At 40.7% G+C, this 22,617-nt stretch overlaps 1 protein-coding gene across 1 annotated transcript in view; it reads left to right on the forward strand.

Annotated features, from left to right (window-relative positions):
* si:dkey-112m2.1 (transmembrane protein 132C) overlaps nt 1-22,400 on the forward strand; it is a 230,693-nt gene extending 208,293 nt beyond the window's left edge. Inside the window, exons 7-10 of the mRNA XM_050053566.1 lie at nt 2,261-2,469; nt 8,451-8,760; nt 19,393-19,584; nt 20,076-22,400. Coding sequence (XP_049909523.1) covers nt 2,261-2,469; nt 8,451-8,760; nt 19,393-19,584; nt 20,076-21,158 — 1,794 coding nt within the window. The 3' untranslated portion in view covers nt 21,159-22,400. The remainder of the gene's footprint in view (nt 1-2,260; nt 2,470-8,450; nt 8,761-19,392; nt 19,585-20,075) is intronic.
* Nucleotides 22,401-22,617: the final 217 nt, after the last annotated feature.

Consider the following 22,617-nt stretch of genomic DNA (forward strand, 5'->3'; position numbering starts at 1 on the left):
GTCATCAGGAGACACGGCGATGTACAGTTGCGTATCATCAGCATAACTATGAAAGCTGATGCCGTGCCTCCTGATGACGTCCCCCAGAGGAAGCATGTAGAGATTAAAAAGAGTTGGACCTAAAATTGACCCCTGGGGGACCCCACACTTTATCTCATGGGTTCCTGACAAGACAAAATCATTTTAGAACGTTGCAGAGAAAAGTTGCAGTGGTGTGAACTGGCCATCTGAGCTCGATTAAAGCCAGCTGATAGTGTCACCGGCAACTCTGCTGGTCAAATTACCGGTGGCTGGTTTAAAAACAAAGCACATCACCTGTTTCAACAGCCAACCAGCCTGTAGTGAAGTGTGCTGTTCAAGCCAAATGACCGCAGACTGCGTGCTCGCTTGCTGCAGCAGGTGCTCCTTCCCCGTCGAGCCCTCTGTTTCCATCCTCACAGTGTGCTAGTGTCGGACGCTGGATCGCTGCTGCTGCTCGCTGTATGTGCTTATACCCCCCTCAGACACACACTGATTAATTAGCGCTGGTAATTTATATTATTGTGGCGTCTACAAATGCAGCTGTAGCCAGTATCTCACTATCACTATCCTCATTCATATTTTAAGAAGCTATAAATTATATTCAGCCACAAAATATGTCCAAAAAGCTGGAAATTAGAGCGCAAGTACAGAGAGCTGTTGCATAGAGATGATACACCGTTTCATCTAGTTGCATTGGTGTGAACTGGCAGGTTTGTAGAACGTTTCAGAACGATGCATTGCAAGTAGTTGCATGTTTTCAACTTGTCTCATTGTGAATTAAGACTGCAAGCCTACAACTGATGTATTATTTTCATTGTTCATTATTCATTAATATGTCAATTATTTATGTTTTATTTTTAAACAATTATTTGATTGGAATAATCGTGAGGTAGTGAAAAATGTTTGTAACAATTCCTCAGAGCTCAATACGAGGCTTTAAAATGTCTTTTTGTGTTGATTTCCGTGATATAAAACAGAGAAAGGCAGCAACGCTACATCATTTTGATATTGAAGTTCTGCACTAAAACACGTGGGTACATATTGTTTTCTCATCATGAGCAAGATGACGCAGAGGACTTGTTTATGTACCTTAGTTTGATTTACAGTATGAAACAGACCACTTGAATAAAAATCCAGGTACAATCTTAAACCACTTTGATCTTGGCCTGAGATTTGTCCTTCTGAAGCACAACCTGTTCTCATTACAAGAAGCCTGAGCATGTAGGAGTTACAGTAATACTTTAGTAGGATGAGGGTGAGAGTGAAAGAGTGGGAGAGAAAGAGGAAACGAAAGGGAGGAGGAGGAGAGAACTGACAGATACCAAGCTGTCAGTTTTGTTCCTCAGAGATAGGGGGCTGGTCTGACATCACTTGAGAGTAAAGCTGCCAAGTTATATGCAAAGACGTGGAGACAGATGACAGTCTTCTTGTGAGTGGTTTGTTACAAAGAAGCAATTGTCAGTACTGAGGACATGTGCTGAAATTACCAGTTGTGCCAATCAAGCTTATGATGGTATTTGAGATCGAAATGGATTGAAATGCAAGTGATTACAAACAAAAAAATGATGACAGATTGTTTAATAGATTTCGTCCTCAAGGGGAAAAATGTTTCATGAGGAGATTCTGGCGCTTTGAAGATAATCACAGACACGTCTGATGTTCCTGCTATATGATTTCTCTACGTTGGAGATGCATCTGAGAAACCTTGGCAACCAATTGAAGTTGTACTTCATGTTCATGCAGCCAGTCGTAATTCAGTTTGGGCAAGTGTTTTGTTCTCTGGTTGGAGGAAGCAGGTTTGCATCTTTTCTCAGCTCCATCTGTTAAGTTGGACCAAAGTCACATCACTTGCACACATATTATCCTGCGCGCACACACGCATTAAAGATGCATCTGCATGCACGCAAACACACACACACACACACACACACACACACACACACATACACACACACACACACACACAGGAAATTGAGCAGACCTGACACTTGAGGTTTTGTGGAAGCAGTGCCAAATCTTTCCACCCTCCAGCATCTCAGAAGAGGCTGTTTAACTGAAAACATCAAATGGACAAGAACAACAGAAGATTTGTCAAAACAATCCAAACGACAACATTTCACAACTACATCCGTGATAAATTTTATAAACATTACATTTATCTGACTTCTTATAAAGATGTTGAATACTTTTGTCCAAGTTTTCAAGATCTAACTTGTCAATTCTTCCTTCTTGTCTCCAGGTGTCAGAGAGATGTGACTATGTTTATGTCAACGGAAAGGAGACAAGAGGAAAGAGCAAAGTGATGCTGAACTTTACCTACAGTTTTCTGAGCGCCCAACTGGAGATGAGTGTATGGATGCCCCGCCTGCCTTTGCTCATTGACGTGGCTGACCCCGAGCTCAGCCAGATAAAGGGCTGGAGGGTCCCCGCTAGTATGGGAAACAGAAGGTAAGGCCTGATGGTGTATTGCATCTATATTGTTGCATGTTGTGCTGTCTCAAATACCAGTTTTTGGGACACTGAAGCTTCAGTGAGAGGTGTCTGCAAATAACTGAACTTTCGTGATGTGATGGTCCGACAAGCTGTTAGGGTAAGCATGGAGGACACACTATAACTAACTGCACTCCCTGAAGAAATATGATCATATTTTTTGGAGAAATGAAACAGTGATTCCAGAGAGAAGCAGACAGAGGGGTCTACAGTCTGTGTTTGAAGGATATATCCAGGATGTCAAACTGACTCAGCAGCAACAACAGGTTAAAAAGACAAAGATAGTTAAAGCTAAAGCCGAACTATAGGCTACAGATCACAGTGTAAAAGTGAACCACCACATCACTGCTGATCGCCACACAAGACAATGAATATAAAGGGAATCTTTGCTGATGTTGAACCAGCTGTGTGGCATCACAGTGTGTGCAGTTGAACGGTGTTTGGCTTCGCCCCCGTGCTGCTGCCAGCACCTGGATACCGGACGGGCAGGGATCTCCAAGGGAAGTCAAACAACGTTCATCTGCGCACACTGTGATGACACACAGCTGGTTGAATATCAGCAAAGTTTCCCTGCTTCCCTTCACTGGTTCCTGTACAGCAGGGTCGGTGTATACATTCAGTAGGCTATATCTTCAGTAGCTAGCTAGCTAACCCTAAGCTTTTCAGGGTTGGTTTTTTGGTTTTGGAACAGGGAAGAAACGTATATCTTTTTCCACCCTCTCCAGGTAACAAGTATCATTAGACTGGCCAGTCTGTGTCGGGGGGTGGGACTTAGTGAAGGGTCAGTTGAAACTTTTGGGGTGGTGCAGTAGGTAATTAGTGATGAGGGGACATTTTTTTATACATCACTTTTCAGTCAAAGAAAGTTAAAAAAAAAAAAACATGTCAATTGGACAGTTTGTTAGCATGTAGGTTAAAACTGTTACAGTTTTCAGGTGATTTGCAAAGCTGGTTGTGGATTTGTGTCATGCCAGTTTCATCTGGCACTCGACTTTTTGGAGGTCATCTTTGTAAATTTTCAGATGCTTGACTTTTTTGACATCAACTTAGCCTATCCGTAAGCCTGTCATGGGTGGTCAGAATGTCACAATCAAATCTAGGCTTGTCACTAAGTTTAAATGTCCTTGTCTTAGAATAACTGATCATTATTGCTGATGCATCATGAATAATGTTGGATTACCATGTCTTAATTTGGGATTTTTGGAGTAATGATATAGAAAAACTGAGTATTGGAATACTGATTTTGACATCAGTTACCATGGTAACAATTGAAGCTTTGAGGCATTCAGGTCAGTCCTATATTGTATTCTATATTTTTGTTAAATTTAGGCCTATATTGAATTGAACACTGCCACACTACATCAGCAGCTATAAGGCATCTTTTTTTTAAGCTTGTTTTAAGCCAGCAAACATTATGATCCCTCTTTAACAAACACCAAACTTCTGAACAACCTACATGCAAAATAGATTTTTGGCTTCCTCCAGTGACCACTCATACATCACAGCACAAGTTGGCCATATTAAAATAGTCCCAGGACAAGTCTAAATTTCCTTATTTAGAACATTAACCTCAGAGGTTTTTTAACAATCCCTGCATGTGAATCCGAATCACATTCTTCACTCGGTAAAATAAATGGCAGGCGACAATAAATTGGCTTGGTAATGTTGGTGCAGATGTATGAGGCATAAAATGCAGCTGCAGAGGTGGTATAATGAGTGTCTAATAATTCATTGGACTGGCCTCCCAAAAGGTACTTATGCTGAATAAGAAATGAGTAATAATTTTGAGCATTACGGAGCGTGGCCAAAATTCCTGAGGCAGAAATGTGACAAGGTGCGCAATGATCTGTGCGGCGCATCGTGAGGTGTACAAGGCGGTTGTAATAAAAATATTTAAATTAATGATTTTTTTTTTTTCCCAAACACGAATGCGGCTGATTAAAATAGAAATAACCTTATTCAAATCAAAATATGATCACTGAGGCACACTGACTAATTTACATTTAATAATAGCTATTATAATTGTTATTTACTGTGATCATACACACAGTAGCGATGGTGAGGACACAAAGCACTGCAAGGCACTACATTCATGCACAATGTATAGTGTGAAATGAAAACAGTGATTACATGATAAAGTCGGGGACATATAGGTTGTCTTTACTGTTAATGATATATTCAAATCAATAAATAGTGAGAAAGTCAAGTCACAATTTGAATTTGAAGGCCCCAATTAGCACAAGCAGCATATGTTTTAATCTAACTCACATATGCATGAAATATCTGTACAGGAAACATCTTTTTAAAGCAAATCTCTGCCACAAAGTCACTGCAGTGTCATCTCCCATTGGCCCACAACCCACAGGGTGGCACTCTAACACAAATACCCCCTGCTATCCATGCCTGATCCCATCCGTCATGTCTGTCAAGTGCATCACTGCATGAAGAAAGCCTGATATGTGAAGTTTATGTGCTTATTTTTTTCAGAGAGAGAGAGAAAAAACAAAGAGAGAATGCAGGAAAGAAAATGTTTTCTTGCTTTACCACTGTGTGCGTGCACAAACTTTGTGTGCGCTCATTCGCATTCACATGAGCGTGTAAGCCACCTCATTACACTCCCGACACTTTGGCTGACCTGTCACTCACTGCTACAAACATGACCTGACCCCTTGTTTCTGTTGCCAGCCACAAATGTCACCTTGGTTTAGACTGCCGTCCCTTCACTGATGTGGAATAAGGGAAAGGGAGGGGAAGGAGAGGGGAGGTTAGGAACTAAGCCAAGCCATTGGGCCACAGCATGTTAACCTGTCAGTCCGTTTTTCTGCCTGACCGGCCATGCCTCATTAAACCTAATAGAAACTGTCACTGTCACTCCCTCCTGGCCACCTGACTGTTAGGGAGAGATATGCAGGCAGAGCTGGAAGGTGTAAGAAAATAAAGGTGAGAGTGCGAGAGAGAAGCAGAGTGAGGGAGTTGAAAAATAGATTACAGGAAAGTCAGGTTAGGAATTGATGTGTAAACCATAGAGTGAGAGCCAGGTGTGCAGTGAGACAGAGAGATGACAATGGCAATGCACGGGACAGCACAATAGACCTATGTAGTGATAAAGAGTGATGGAAGATGAAGGATGCGGATGAACAGGAGTGATGTATACGCCTAATAGCTGTAGCAATGTTTCTCTTCATCATCAACACCGTTGACTCTCTGGAGCGGATCTGTGTCCCAAGGCCACATTTCACCCATCACTGCAGCTCCCACCGCTCAGCATGGACACCAAAAACACAATATGTTGTTGTTTAATGTGATATATTAGAGTAGTTGAGGGAGCAGTTTGTGTCTCAAAGCAGTTTTATTGTATTTTTGGGAAAAAACTGGAACCTACAACCTTCGGGATGTACAGTAAAATCCAGTAAATCATGACATAAGATACTGTACTGAAGAGTAGGATAAAATCCAATGGACCCTTACAGCTGCAGTTAACTTTTTAAGAACAGGTTTTTGTAATATTATATGAAACTATATCCTGACAGTAGTGCATGAGAAAGATAATCTGTGAGGAAAAAAAAAAATTCCACTGCTTTCTCTATTGCTCCGAATAACATTTGCAAGAATCCACCGCACCTGGACAAAAACAACCAATCAGAGCTGAGGAGTCTCTGACACAGCTGTCAAACTGTCAAAATAGGCAGCGCTGATTAAATATGAATCAAGATTCTGTGACTGCCTGCCTTCTCCCCCACCCCTCTCATATAAATGTTTTTAGGAATATATTTTAGTGTAAGGTTTAGCTGTAAAATAAGAATGTTCACTCCAGCCGGCGAGTGGTGTTTGGTTTTGGCTGGACCTGGCAGGGTTACACACCTTGTCATTTTACAGCCAAACAGTACACTAAAATATGTTTCTGAAAACATTTTGGGCATGAAATAGGCAATGCAGTAACAGAAAAAACAGAAGTTCGGAAGCAGTGATTGATTGACATGAGTGACAGCTGCAATAGCGGCTCCTCAGCTCTGATTAGTTGTTTCCATGTACTACTGTCAGGATATAGTGACAGTTTCAGCAAATATAACAAAAAGTAAAGGATGTCTAATCAAGTTTTTTGCCCCCAAACCGACCCGAGTCAATTAATAACAGGTATCTGCCAATACCGAGCTCTGATCTGATACTTTCATATTCCTGTATAATACAGTTGCGCAGTGCATACCTCAAGTACATTGAAGTTATTCAAATGTATATGCTTGACAACTGAATAGCTCTGCAATGCATTAAGAAAAGAATCCCTGCATCCAAGCTGTTCCTTGTTTATTTATTTATTCCAAAATTAGTAGAAAGGTATAAAATAACAAACCTTCTCTTAAATCTTTTGGGCCTTGTCACTGTCTCGAGGGAATTCCTCTGTCTGAAGAGGCAAAAGCAAAACCAGTGCCTAATAGAGTAACAATAGCAGTAAGATAAGTTCAAGAGTTACTAAAAATGAACTAAAATCGTGGAAAAAACAAAATGCGCCTGATAATCTATGTTATATTGAATATGATGATATATCACACTGAGCTGATATGACAACCCGGTCTCACTCCAAAGTCATCAAAATCTGGTGCTTAGGCAGTGACTTGCGGCATCACCCAACCAAGTTCGTTAGTTGTTGAGGGAATAAAAAACATCAATTAGCGGTGTTGTATCGACATAGTGCGTTTATTTTGAAAGAAACCGTATGTAAACAGTACATTTCCTGTGAAAACGGAAGTGTATTTTGAAAGAAGACAATGTATGTAACAGGCAGAACTTGACACAGCACCCCAGAACATCAACAAACCAATGCACCCAGGGTACCCTTCATGTCGTATCTGGACATGGAAAGTCAATAATCAAACGCTGATATGTGATAAGGTCGGAGTGAGAATGTGTTGTATATGAAACAAGTGCTCGTAATTGTTGTAGATGGCTGTGTAATGACTTTTCTATATAACTCAATATAGCAGTGGTAACCATTATCCAATCCTGATTGGTTAAAAAATGCCTTGATCGGCTCTAATTTTGTATTTCAGAATTGTAATGACATTTGTAATGGTATATCTCTGCAGTAAAGCCTGTATCAAACAGCTAAGTGCCATATGAATTTTTTTCCCGGTAATTGCTTTGAGGCTATATTTTATCTTTTAAATTGTACCATGCTGTCTATTTGTATTAGTCTTTGGATGTCTTACCAGGTCCACAGTGGCACCTATTAGCCGTCTTCCATAATTCTTTGCAGGATATCTCCATTTTCCAATCCCTGTCCTTCTGCTCTACCTTCCCCACTCTAATGCGGGTCTGTTAATGTGAAAAAAGGCCACATAAACTTGACTTAAATAGGAGGAAAAAGAGTAGAACAAATGTGTCATGAAATTCCCCTACTGGGTTTGCAAACATTCATTTGTTACAAAACATATCTTTCTGAGATGGCTATATCTGCAAAGTGTTTGCCGTGGGCCAAATAAATGGCAGGCATGCAGCAAAAATATCAGTTGCCCTTTTAAAGAAAATGAGAAAGCAAGCAAGGCATCAGTTTGTCACTGCAAGCTGTTTTTAATGGATTTTTTGAAAACACTGGGGGCCTATGACTTTCGGGAGGTCGGGAAAACCTGCAGCATGACCGAAAGTAGGAGCTTTGACTGCAGTAAATACATCAGACAGTTTCGACTTTATGGGCATTAATGGTGATAAGGAAAAATGAATTACATTGAATTGTGATAGAAAAAAGTAGAATTACACTGGTGATAACCTTCAAAGTAGCTTTTTCTCGTGAGGACTTCTCTAAATACAAAGAGCTTTTAGTACGTTTTACCTCAGACACATAAGTATACTTATGCTATCTGCCTCTATATTTCTCACAGTCTTCAAGTAATTGAGCCATACTTCATACCCACTGCTCATCTGCCCCTCTTCTCACATTCCTCCAGGTATGAGAGGGTCACCGATGACAAGGACGGAGATGATGTGGCTGAAGAGAGGACAGAGAGCGGCTGTGTAGCCCAGTATCAGAGCACCACCCTGCGTGTCCTCACACACTTTGTAGCAGATAACGGGGAAGTCAGAGGAGCGGCGGAGGAGGACGGGCTGGGCCAGCAGAACTTCCTGCTGGGAAGTGACTGGCAGGTTGAGGTGACGCAGCTGGTTAAGGATTTCCTGAGGGTGGAGGTCCCGAAGGTCGCACAACTGCTGGAGGGCCAGGTCCTAATAGGACTGAGTGCTGGCATCACCAAAATACAGGTTGTATCCAAGTGTGTGTGTTTTGGTTACCTGATATGTTTTTGTTTTAATTCATTTTTTAGTCTGTTATCATGGTCATGTTCATGTTCAGGAGTTATTTTACCCAAACCAATAAGTCATGACTGACATATCCATCTCATTAATGTAACTTTCAGTCACTACAGAAGCTGCAGTAGCTGTTTGGAGCAGCAAACTAAATCGAAGAATATAAACTCATTTAAAGTATGTATTTCTGTAAGTCAACTAAAGGTGCTTTCAAACCTGCCCTGTTTGGTTCAGCGCAATCAAACTCAAGTTAGTTTGACCCCTAAGTGTGGCTTGTTTGGACAGGTGTGAACACAGCAATTGCACTCAGGTGCGCATCAAAAAAAAAACGGACTGAGACCTTCTTGAAGAGGTGGTCTCGGTCCGGTTACAAACAAACTCTGATGCGGTTTGTTTGTGGTGAGAACGTGTTCTGACCTGGATCTGAACCAACTGCAGTCACATGACACATTGTTTGGGTTAAACATGNTTTTGTTTACTTCCTGGATTTTTTCGACATGGAAATTCTGACCAATCAAGAGCAGCTTTCTTGCTCATGCATTTTATCTGGTCCTCTTGTTATGGCTGCCGTGAGAACACGAACCAACTCTAGGTATTTATACAACTTTGTAACAAATTTAGTCCCTGGTTCGGACCAAAGCAACTCTAGGTCTGAAAGCACTCTGAGAATAACCTGCTATTCTTGTGGCAATTTGTCCTCCATCATCAGTCTGACTCTGACACAGTTCCCTTTCTACAACACTCTGATTGGCTCTAGTTTTCAACCAAGGAAACAACCATTAGTTCGCACAAAACCATACCTATTTAAATTGTTAAAGTAGAATGGTGAAGAAATCTGATATATGGGAGGCAATGCAGAGGTTTGAAACTAGGCTTGTTTTGGGAAAGTCAATGAATATTCTTAAAAAAACACAGAGAAAAGGAGAAGCTCCACTAATCGATTTTTTCTATACCGACAATGGATCAAATGTTTTCCTCTTACTATACATGCACTGATGCATGTAATTTTAAAAACTACATGCACTACTTTATTTTATTTCATTTTTTCCCACCTCCACCAAAACATTTATTTGACTGCACCATTTGGTGTATTTATCTTTCTCTGTCTGCACTTTCACAGCCCAATCTGACCAAAGAATCCAACATCAACCGCTGTAACATTTTCAGTTTTATGACAGTTCAAATATGAGGATATAAGAGATGATTTTCCCTTTCAAAAATTTTACATGGTCATAATCAGGGTCACTTGATCACAGGGTCATCCTTCATAAGATTACACAAAAAAGCAGTTAACCTCTGAAGGACAACATTTATTCATTTGAAATATGTTTTAAAAGGAGGACATTTTAATATGTTATAATATACAGTAATGTTGTACAGTGACACTACTTCAAATTGGTCATAGGAACATTTTGAAAAAACAACAACATTGCGCTGCTTAGCAAACCTAATATGAAGAGTTTTTTATCATATAACTGACTAGATATGATTTGTATAAATATATTGCTCTAATGTGAGTCATTCTTCATCCTTTTTGGCTGCCTCAAGGACTATTATGTAACAGCAGGAACAGAAGTGCTATTGTAACACTGTGCTGTTGTCTTGTCTGTCCATGCACTGTCAGTGTCCCCTTTATGTGCTATGACATTACCAGTTATAAATTTGTTTTTCACTGCATGAGGAAATGCACGTGTCAGGAGAGTGTGTGAAAAGTGTCAATCGTGTGAGTCTCACAGTCACTGAGTTGGGAGCTCTGCACAACATATTTTCTGTACCAAGTTAAGGGCACCAGTGCATGTACATCTGAGAATTACGCCAGAGCTCAATTTTTACATGCACTACTATGCATATGCATGTGGTATTTGGAGCTCTGGTCATTTTTGTGGTGGTACAGCCTATGAATTCCACATACATCAACAGGCTCGCCGTCAAGGGGGGTCAAGGGCACAGGTGACTCCAGCCCAAGACCAAGGGGTGGCCCATGAAAAGGTCTTTGGTTGACCTTAGAATCAGATCAAGTCCAGTAATTTACTTACTGACTTAAATCACTGACAATACAATTTATATGGTGCTAAATAAATGTATTTCTATCATCACAACACATTTCAGTGTGCTGTGATGCTCTGACAGCAGGGGGTCAGATGCACATTTATGCGCAGAACATACAAGCACAGCTAATGTAAACATGTATGGCAAACTGCTGCCTGACTAGTTAAGTCAAAGTGCCTCACCAAAAACCAGGGGTTCCTAAAAGAACAGTCAGAGTACAGAGATGCAAGAAAATGAAAGGAGTAGAGAGACAACGACCAAATGTCTGGCAAACAAAAAGTGAAGAAGCAGCAGGTATGACAGGCGAAGCTGAAGGTGAGGAGTGAGGCAGACTGATGTTGGCAAATAAAATCTGCTGTATTGGGCTCAGTTTAAAAGCTACAGTAAAGATACGGATATCAAATTATCTGATGGGTGTGGAAGGGCGGCCCACTTTGGATGGGGGAGACAGAAACATGTCTAAAAGGAAAGTGAATGTTGGACTTACATTCATCAGGTAACCGGAAACATGACATGAATAAGGCTGGAGGCATAAAACAGCAAGTAGCTTATGTGTTCAGTGACCACAACCAGGAAAAATACAAAGAAAGACATTGGACTTAAGATGCACGTATAGAGAATGTGGAGTAAGACCCAACAGGCAGGGGAAAGGGAGGGACTTACAAAAACAACTACATTGATCACAGCATGGCACAAATACTTAAGTCTATCGTGAGCTGACAGAGAAACACGGCGTCATGGAACACCCAATAAAAGCTTGCACCTCTGCAGCCTCTCTTGCTCCCACCCTTTCTCCCATCCACGCACACACACACACACACACACAATCCCATTTATTTAACACTACAACCAGGTGCTTGCTCAGAACGACACGTGTGCCCGCTCACACCGTAAATCAACATCAATCTGGCATTTACAAGATAGCACAACACAGAACAACACGTTGCCGAAGCAGTGGACTGGAATCATAATCTCCTTCTCTTTATTTATCAATCGAAGAGCTGTGTGCACTGCAGGAGTGACTACGTGTGTGAGATGGAGTGCTGTTTTACTGCTGGGCAGGACATGGTTTGTATGGAAGGAAAAGTGACTGGAAAGATTCGTGATCAAGCCCTGATTTTGACACTGTCTGTAAGGCTAGTTCACATGTAGCCTACTATGTGCGTGATTGCACTAGTTTAGGGGGTGGATAAAATTATGCAGCCCTGCAACATGCTTCCTGGGATCAATTGTCATCAACACTGTGTCAGAAGTTAAGTTCATGTTAATGCAAAGACGTGAGGTAATTCTGAGGCTATGGTTTACATCTTGAGAAATATTGTTGGCACTTTTTGAACGCTGTGGCTAAAAAAGCAGGAGCTATAAGTCTTTAGTGGTGCAAATTTTCCTTCTTGGCTTCAGACTTTGGCCATGGTGGCAGAAGCTGCTTGGTTTCTCATGGTGAATATACTTAAAGTGATAACTTTGCTGATTTTCAACAAGCTTTGTATCACAACAATGTGGGTAGGATGTGTAAATGGACCGTGGTAAACTTTCCTTCATCTTACCAGCACCCAGATCTCCCAGCTCATCCCTCTGCCCAAATCAGACTTTCACTGCCTGTTGGGCTGTGGCTCGAACTACAGATTGCAGATTCCGCTTTTGTGTATGTTCACCACCAAGGATACAAAAAGTATAGAAGGATATCAAGAAAGACACCCTCCCCATCTCTCAAACTCAGACCAAACTCCAATCAAACTATGAACCAAGATTTTGTTACTGCGTTGCCTATTTCTCCCCTAAAATGTCTTCAGAAACATATTTTAGTGCCTTGTTTGGCTGTAATATGAGAATGTGTGAACAAGAAGTGGGCCCCGTAATGTTTCCTGTATTGTTAAAACAAAAACTGAGACTAAACAGTAAAACTAGGCAGTGCTGATCAAATATGAACAAATATTCTATTAATTTTTTGGCTATTTCTTGACTAAAATGTGTTCAGAGACATATTTCAGTGCACTGTTTGATTGCAATATGGGAATTTGTGAACAAGAAGTGGGCCCCTTATAATGTTTCCTGTACTATTAAAACAGAGGCTGAAAAAACTGAGACCAAACAGTCAAACTAGGCAGTGCTCATCAAATACGAACCAAGATTCTGTTACTTTTTTGCCCATTTCTTGCCTAAAATGTCTTCAGAAACATATTTTAGTGCCCTGTTTGGCTGTGATATGGGTTTCTGATATTGTTAAAACAGAGGCTGAAAAAAGTGAGACCAAACGGACCAGGCAGTGCAACCAGGCAGTGCTGATCAAATACGAACCAAGATTCTGTTACGTTTTTACGTTAAAATGTCTTCAGCGACATATTTTAGTGTACTGTATGGCTGCAACTAAAGAATTTTTGAACACGAAGTGGGTGCCATACTGTTTCCTGTATTGTAGAAATGGAGAAAAAACTGAGACTAAACAGTAAAATGAAGGAGTGCTGTGTCAAAACAGCCAAGCTCGCATTATGTCACCTTTTAGTAGGAGCTTTCACTGGTCCGGAGCGGTGTGGTTCATTCTGGTAGGTTTTCTACCTCTTGAGCAAAAGCAAATGCCACACCCCTTTTTCTGTCTTTTTCTGGTCATGTTGTACCAATATCAAAAGTATTTGCATCTTTCTGCTGCATAGACAGCCCCGTTTTATGAAAAGACCATCTTTTCAGCAGTGAAATACTACTACTACTACTTTAATGAACAGAATTAATGCATTAACAGTAGTTGAAATTATGCAAAAACCTTTTTACTCTTTCTCTTGCTATAAAATGTATTCCTGCACTCGCTCGCTCCATCACCTCTGTGATTTTTAACATAACAAATTAAGTGGACTCGAGAGTATTGACAACTGTGTTAAGGAGACTGTGACATTTGTTTAATTCAGATCAATTTAAAGTCCGACTTCAAACACAAGTGCTTTCCAATTGTCGACGCTGAAATCCCAGGCTAATCACTGCAGTAACCAAGGAATGATAATACATGGGATTTAACCCATTAGAGATACAGTGTGTCATTGTATGCCTCTAGTAATGAAGGAATTAATATTTTTTATTTGATTCCTATCTACAGAGCAGCTTGATAAAGCTCGTACACAATGAATAATAATTGCTTGTATACCTATAATAAGTGAGAGTCTTCCTCCCCTGAAATGCAAATTATGTAAAAAACAAAGGTTAATTGTACCACTGAAAGCAGGCATGATTTGATATTTAATCTTTCTTCTATCTAATCAACAGTTTGTACTCAAGGTGTCAGCCATGTTCTCAGTCTTTAGTATGCTGCTCAGGTGGTTTGTGGAAAGGTTAAATCATTCTGAATGAAACATGCTCTTGATTTAGAACAAAGCTTCTGGGCTTAATCCAAAGAAATCATGTAAACACTTAGTGAAATAGACATACGAATAAAAGCATTAATTCAGCTCAATGAACCAACAGGGTTACGTACTTGACTGGCTTTCCTACTTTTCCCAAAAACAACACAAACCCATTTCAATGTCATCATTTCCTGACCTTTATTTCCATAGAGTATTATTCACAGTTTATGAAGGACAGGCTACACATCTCCATTGATTGGCTCCTTCTAAGCATATTAGTCACACTATTATATACACTGCACAATTCATGTAAGTATAAATTGGCTTTTCAGCAGGGGATGTTCCAGGATCTGACTACAATAATCAGTAAATCGCAGTGTGCATAAAAAACAAATATTTGTTTTGAATTTCCTAACCTATGGTACACAATTTTCTTTCCTCTACTATACATTTTTATTCAAACATTGGGCAAGAAGATACATGAAAGGTTGTTTGTTCTTCCAAAACTTGTTAAGTATTATTTGCAATTGGAGGTCCACTAGGAAAAGACACCAAATGTCTTATGAGACCAAGCTGTTTTAACTGTATAGTATGTACAGTATCTTTAGGATTGGGCACATTTCACATTTAAATTGGCACTGGAATCAACTTCAGCAACTTATTTTTAGTACTTAACTCTTTCGATAATAACAAAAATGTATTTTCTTGAACACCCTGTGAAATAAGTACCTAATTTAAAAACAATCACAAACAGCAGTGATGTTTGGATATTTCTTAAAAAATAGTACAGAATAAGACCAGATAGGCCAAAACTACTGGCACTGAAGCAATAGTTTTGGCTTGCTGGGAAGCTCCATGGCCGGCTTCCCCACTTCAGGGAGTTCGTGGGGCTTCCACCTCTTGAATCTGGCGGCTCAGTAGAACTCTGTTGTCTCCACAGCGTGTGTTTTTAGGTACCAAAATTTCGCAGCAATTGGTTTATTGTGAATCTGTACTCAGTCAGTACAGATATAATTTGGTCGATACCCTTAAAAGTACAGCATTCAGTAACCAACCCTAAGTATCTTCCTACCTCCCTAGCAGCCATTGGATTTCAGTCATTTAGGTCCATGCTAGATAATAAACTACTGTAAGTATACCTTTTAATCTTTGGAAATGCAGTTGCAAGTGGACTCAGTTCAACAATATACTAATGTGCCTATTGTGTGTTAATGTGCTGGTTGAGGGACATGGAATAAGCCAATATGGACATTGTAAAAAGGATTTTGTGAACTTGAGAGCTCCTTCATTCAAAAAGAAAGAAGGAGCCCTGTCTCAATCATCCAAGAAAAAAAGTTCTGATACAATATATGTCCCCATTTCCAAAGGCCTTGAATACATAACATATTAGAAGTTTTATTTTGATCAAACTATTTAGAATTACAAGGAAGGACGTGGATTTGACAATTAAATGAAAACCAAGGATTTCAAAAGGCCGCTGAGGTATTAAAAAGATTCCATAGCGGCCATAGAATTGGTAATGTGATGATACTGGGCTGCAAGCTGGTATGTATATCTGGTATATATATGGTATATCAGGAGAAATGAGTGAATCCATTTAAGCACTGTCTTTCTGGCATGTTATGGATAGACTTCTTGCATGCTAAACACATTTTGCTATTAACCTTTGCAGTAGTGTGAGTGTGATGAGTCAGAGAGACATGGTATTGGCAATGCTGGATCGTATGTTATGTTGTTGGTGCAAACAGGAATTTGTGGGGTCAGGTAGTAAGAGCCCTCTGACATTTGAACAGAAATCATACAAGACAAGACTCTGACAGCTTTGAATAGGCCTGGAAGGGGTCTTTAATTGCTCTCTAGGGGTGAAATTAGGCAACCTGTAAACTCTGGGACTGGCTTGAGGAAGGGGCTTATCAAGGTGCATCTGGTGGGGGAATCTCAGGACTATGTATGCCAAAGGCGGGACCTGTAATCTCTCTAATGGGGTTGAAAAAAGAACCGACATCTCTGAAAATTGGACAAAGGACTCTGATAAAGGGGAGGAGAAGGGATCTGACTCTTTTCACAAATCAAGGAAAGGATCCCTGACATCTCTGAGAGGAGAGCTGCAGAAAGTCTGGACATTTGCTCATATGTAGTCAGGGTTAGGTTGAGAGGATTGTTGATCTATTTGAGGGATGCAAAAACAAATGCTTCTGACATTTTGTGAAGAGTTCTGTGGAGGGTTATAGATTAAACATCCTGCCTTCTTCAGAAGAGAAAGATTCTTTCAGAAGTTGGGCAGATTCTTCTGATAAGTTAATACACAACTTCTTGAATGTTACACTTAGGTATCTATTTACCTGCATCTAGCATCTTTTGCATCATAGCTGCGAAGAATCTTTTGAATTCAGCTTGACATATTAATATATAGAGGGCAGATGTTACTTACCTATAATGATATGAATCTAAACAGCCAAACGTGGAGGCAAAGCAGGTATTTGTTGTGGTTTTTCAGAGAATACCTTTGATAAATGGTGTATGGACTCGCATTTGTATAGCGCCTTTCTTGACTTCTGACCCAAAGCACTGGGTCCTATTCACACAAACGCATTCATACACTGGTGGCCGAGGCTACCAGACAAGATGCCACCTGCTACTCAGTTAACCATTCACAAAGCCTCACAATATGGGGCTTAGTATCTTGCCCAAGGACACTTCGACATGCAGACTGGAGCCGGGTATCAAACCGCCCCTCGGCTATCAAAAGTGTGGCCAGACTCTTGTATTATTCAGCTTTAACCAGCGAATTTGCCCATGAAACCTTTTTAACAAGCCACTAGCCCATAATTTCCACATAAACATTTTATGCCATTGCTTATCTTGCTTTCTTTTTATCTGTACAAAACAATCCCCACACTTCAAGACAATCAGTGTGCACGCTTATTTGTTCAAGTGAAAATCACCACCTGTCTGCTTTTTTAACCTTTGCACTCATCTCAGAGATGAGGTTAAAACATATTCCCCCCTTTTCTGTAGATTACACGGATTTCAGCTGTGTTTAACATTCAAGGATATCAGTGTCACTGTGTGGGAGGCAAAAGGGAAAATGAAAAAAAGGTAAACCAAAGGGAGGAAAACAGGGAAAAGGGTCTGTACAAATGAGGCGGTGATCGGTGCTGACAGTTCATTATGGCTGGTAAATGTGGCCATGCGGGGGCGGCTGGAGGAGAGACTGGAGCCCTAATTGGAGGGGATGGGAGGGATTCTCATCTCATAACAATATCACAACTATTTACATGCTTACGCCTCCGGCAACTCAGGGAGGTGGAGAATGTGTTAGTAGGGTAGAGATTACATGTTTGCATGTAGTAGCATTTATACATGAGTATGCATTTGCATTTATGTCACAATGTGTCTTTATCTTTGGAGAGTTGCATGTGATCTCCATTACATATTCACATAAACATCCCACATCAGAGTTTTGAATACAGTGGAAATGCAATTTTTTTGACCCAGTACACAAACAAGGACAGGGAGGCACAAGAAAAGAATAGGAAGTATAGGAAAACTGTTCACGTTCAAGTGACGAAGCCAACTAGCAGCTGTATTACCTATAAATTTTGGCCAATGGAAGCAAAGGAGGAAGTCAGGTAACGGTATTGCAGCACAACAAAGTCCACAGAGGTGGTCAGGGTGAATGAATGAGTCATTAAACCATCTGACTTTGCCACAGGAGACTTGTGTTCATCCCCAATAAACCTGCAGCCAAATCGGTTTCTTTTAACCATGATCACGGTCATGCCTTAAAGGTAGGATCTGGAGGATTTTCAAACAAAACAAAATATAGACATATACAAATAAAATCCTGCTTAATCATAACCTATGGGCTTCTACTCATGTGTGGTGGTGACTCTGTTTGCAGAGCTCCTGCCCTTTAACTGTATTTTGATGTTTTTGTTAGCTCAGACCGCTTCTGGGCGGACATTTCCCCAGCCAATGAGAGAGCGCAGGTGCCGTGCCCGAGCGTGTCCGAACGTGCACCAGCGCGAGCCTTGCCTGAACCTCTTCTGTGAAGCTTTCTTCCATACCTCCGGGCTCTGTACACCTGGGAAAGTTGAGCCTGATAGGAGGGGCCAAATTTGAATGTTTACAAACAGCAACTGGAAAATCCTCCAGACCCTACCTTTAACCATACCAGGGTTATTATTGTAACCATGACAATGAAGGTCCGCTAACCTTAACAAATTTCATTTTCTTAACCCAAACCATGATCTTCCCATAGCCAAGTCGTTTTAGTGCTTAAAATAACCAAATCTTAACCATGGCATTGTCAGATTATAACAGATTTATTTTTCCAACTGGGACTGCACACCTTATCATCTATAGTGACATAATTGTCAACAACAGTGGGCACTAGCGAATTGGCTCTTACTTGCAGCTATTTTAGATTTACTCTTTAGACAAAAGTGTTGATTAGTTTTAGTCACATCTTAGTTATTTCTATCCTTCATAGTTTCAGTCTAGTTTTAGCCGGCAGCAACTTAAAGGTTTTAATCCAATTATAGTGAATGAAAAATCATTACATTTCAGTCCATTTTTAGTCATTGCTTTTAGTCAGAAGGTTTTCTCTCTTTAATCTAATTCAATTAGGCGAGCCATTAGAAATTGGAATCAAGGTGACAGGTTGTTTTAATTTATTTGGACTTAATGTTTTTCTGCAACATTTACAAGCTTTAATTACTCCAGCATTGTTTGACAGATTAAAAGATACTTTGCAAGCACACAAACTGATCATCATTTGAAAAGCTCAAAATCTCAAACTTTGAGATGATACATAAATCATTTGAGACGACTATTTGTATCCAGATTCACTGTGAACTCTGACTATTAGCAGACGACACGCGCTTTCATGATGCTCATACAGTCTGATAGTCCACCAATATCATTTAGTCCCGTCTTGTCTTGTTAAACTCTTATGGATCCTGCATAATTTACCAAAAACGCCTTTCCAAACCACACCTGAAGTAAATTGAAAGCTGTTCTTGTTGTGTATTTAGTACCTGTACATGCATGGTCTCATTTAAAAAGTAAAACTCTGAAGTGTATTCCCAAACAGGTACTGTAAGTGCTTCGAAACTCTGAAATTAACACTGCTCTTTATTCACAGTGACACCATCTTGGATCTTAATGGACCACCATGAGTAGCAAGTGTTTCTGTGTGTTTCAGGTGCTGTCCCCTCTGACATCATCTGTCCTGGCTGAGAGGAGCATCAGGGTGGTGGATGATAAAGTGAGTGTGACAGAGCTGGGGGTGCAATTGGTTTCTGGACTCTCTCTGTCTCTGCAGCTCAGCCCCGGGAGCAACAGGGCCATCGTCGCCACTGCAACCACACAGGAAGTTATTGAATCGCTCAAACAGGTATGAATCCACGTCTTTCAAACAAGGGAAAATCTAGTCTTTACTGTATTAGCACTGCACTGTGTATTGTATGTGGCTTACAAGTGCAGGGCTGAATCAGGGTTATTATGGAGTCTATGATATGCATTGCAGTTTTTCTTTTATAATTAATTCACTCTTGATATAGTGAAGCCATCTCTTTGATTTGCATATCCAACCACTGAACAGCTCTGTTATTCCCATAATTAGAATTTCAAATGGAAAAAGGCTACTGTCTCTTCCCTTAGAGAGAAAAGAATATTTCGCTTTCAGAAGAATAGTTTCATATCCAATTGTTTCCATGAGCCTTTCTACTGTAATTACAGCTCACTTTTGCTCCATGTTCCTCTGTTTTATTCTCTAGTCATTCTTATGCATTAGTTAAAAGTGTTCAGATTACTGCCTTTGGTGTTGTTTTCAGGGTTATTTTTGCTGTTGCACTGATACAACTTTCTGTTTGTGTCTTTTCTTAGGAGGCCCTCATCAGTGCTTGGCTTCAGTTCAGCGATGGATCAATGACTGCTCTAGACAACTACAACCCTGCCCATTTTACCCTGACAGCCACCTCTTTGGATGAACAGGTGGTGGCAGTGCAGCGCAGTGCAGCATGGAAGTGGCCCATCATTGTTGCCAAGGGGGAAGGCCAGGGTTTGCTTGTGCGCGTTGAAATGAGCCAATCAGAGGTGTGCCAGAAGGGAAAACGACGTACTATCTTAGCCACTGGAATGGCAAACATACAGACCAGGTTTGGTCAGCCAGAGGAGCAATACAGACAACCAGGGGACCGACGAACACGTCCTGATCCTCCATATTATGGCGGATCTATCGCTGACATGGAAACTGGGTTAATCAACCGTGGGGCCACTACCATCAGGGGCCATGTCCCAGTGAGACCTAATGGGGGCCGTCTATCAGCGGACAGCGGGGCCAGGGTCCCAAATGAATTCTCTGAATATCCAGACCAGGCAGAGCTGCCTCGTAGCCGCAGCACCGATGATGACTTGTTGCCGTCCCGACGAGGCCTGACAGACCTAGAGATTGGTATGTATGCCCTGCTGGGAGTGTTCTGCCTGGCCATTCTGGTCTTTCTTATTAACTGCATCTCTTATGCATATAAGTACCGTAGCAAGCAACTGTCCCTGGAAGCCCCGGAGGCAATGCCCCATGCCCATGACTGGGTTTGGCTGGGCCAAGATGAGGGGCTATGTCTGCAGCAACAGCAGCAGGACGAGCTGAGTGGTACCCTAGAGGAGGGTAGTCAGCTACTGAATGGAGGCATCCAGCGTGGTAATACTGGCGTGGGCAGCTGTAGCTCGAGTGGGAGAGATCACAGGAATGAGTCGCTTAACTCTCCCACCACCAAGAGAAAGAGGGTGAAGTTCACCACCTTTTCCAACGTCAAGTCTAGTAATGGATGTCCTGTGCTCAGCCCATTAGCACTAGTGCAGACCAGTGAGATAAAATGGGTATGTCCGGACATCGAGCTTGGGGACTCAAAGGATCTTAGGAACTACATGGAAAAGCTTAATGAGAATGCAATTAAGAACATTGCATAGGGGGTGCTGGGTGTTTTCAAATGAACTAAAGAGAAACTCACCTGAATGCCTTCAGAATACGGAGGGAACGAGGGTTGGAAGGAGGAAAGGAAAAAGGGATGAAGGAAAAAGACTGGGGTGGCTGTTGAACTGCTTCTCACCATAACAACAGGATGCGCTTAGGCTCTGTTGTTTCCATGACAGTACTCGGAAAGAGTAAAGAAAAGGACCACAACGAGACTTGTCACGACACCACAGCATAGATACGAAGGGGAAAATGTGAACTTGATATTGTTGCTTAACTTAAATGTATGTTGTTTGTCTTTAATTGAGGTTCAGTTTCCTTTTCTATGCGCCATGTACTTTGTTTTACATTTTCTTTATTAATTCATCATGTTTTAATGTTGTATTTGTTGTACTTTTTTGAGCTTTTTTTAAGAGTTGCCGTATGCTCTGTACCACACGTCAGCAATTATAGATTCTAGGAGAGAAGAGTTAAAAGCAATTTTGTATTGTATATAAATGCAGAGTTTGATTTGGAGGTATTATATGTATAGTAACATTTTGTAAAGTGCTGTTTGGTTTCAGTTTGGTTTTGTTCGTAGTTCAGTTTTTGTTTTGTCTCCAGAAACCGGATCCATGCATGATGTTATTAAAGAGGAGGCATGTGTGTCTGATCTGGTACCTGAAATGAAAGTGTGTAGATAATTAATACCAATACCTCTGGAGACATGTCAGCTTAATATAATTGCATTCATTCATCCTGGAGCTCAGTTTTGGGTTGGTTTCGGTATGTTGATATTGGTTTAAAGAAGTTTTGTTAGCCCGTACATTTTCCCTTCTTACGTTAGTGTTATTATTTATGCAACCCCCTTTGATTCAGTTGCATACTTCACATAAAGTAGACTTTTTAAACTACTTTAAATCCTGATATTACAAATCAAAAAAGGCATTTGTGACATTTAACAGAAAAACCATCAAGAGAGTCAATAGACAATCACATAAATAATGTATGGATCAATCCCTTCATTTATAATGTTCCATAAAAATCAGTCCAGTTTACAGTTTGTATGGCCCTAGATGAAGATCAGTAAACAATCAGTCGTTAATTTTACTGTGTATGACATTTTGGATCCCAGAAAAAAAACACCATTACAGTGAATGAACAAACTGTGAAGTGAACGCCCAAAGTCCAACCTCTCTGCTCCTTTTGTCATATGTCAGCATTAGTCAAGTCCATTCCTTTTCTATCTCTGTTTTAAAATTGGCTGCTGGACTAATTAAAAGTGAAGGTGACTCTTCTCCATCATGCTGCTGTGTGATTCATTGGTCTGGCTGTTGTATTCTTCTCTTGGTCCGTCTGCTTTTGCTCATCTGACTGGTTTATGAGAGTACACAGACAGTGGCTTCATCAAATATCAAAATGAAGTGCCTGTAGCTGCTGCCAGCTGAAGCAGGAGAGATAAGTTACCCTGCACCC

The sequence above is a fragment of the Epinephelus moara genome, chromosome 9 (genome assembly GCF_006386435.1).
Source record: "Epinephelus moara isolate mb chromosome 9, YSFRI_EMoa_1.0, whole genome shotgun sequence".
NCBI lineage: Eukaryota > Metazoa > Chordata > Actinopteri > Perciformes > Serranidae > Epinephelus > Epinephelus moara.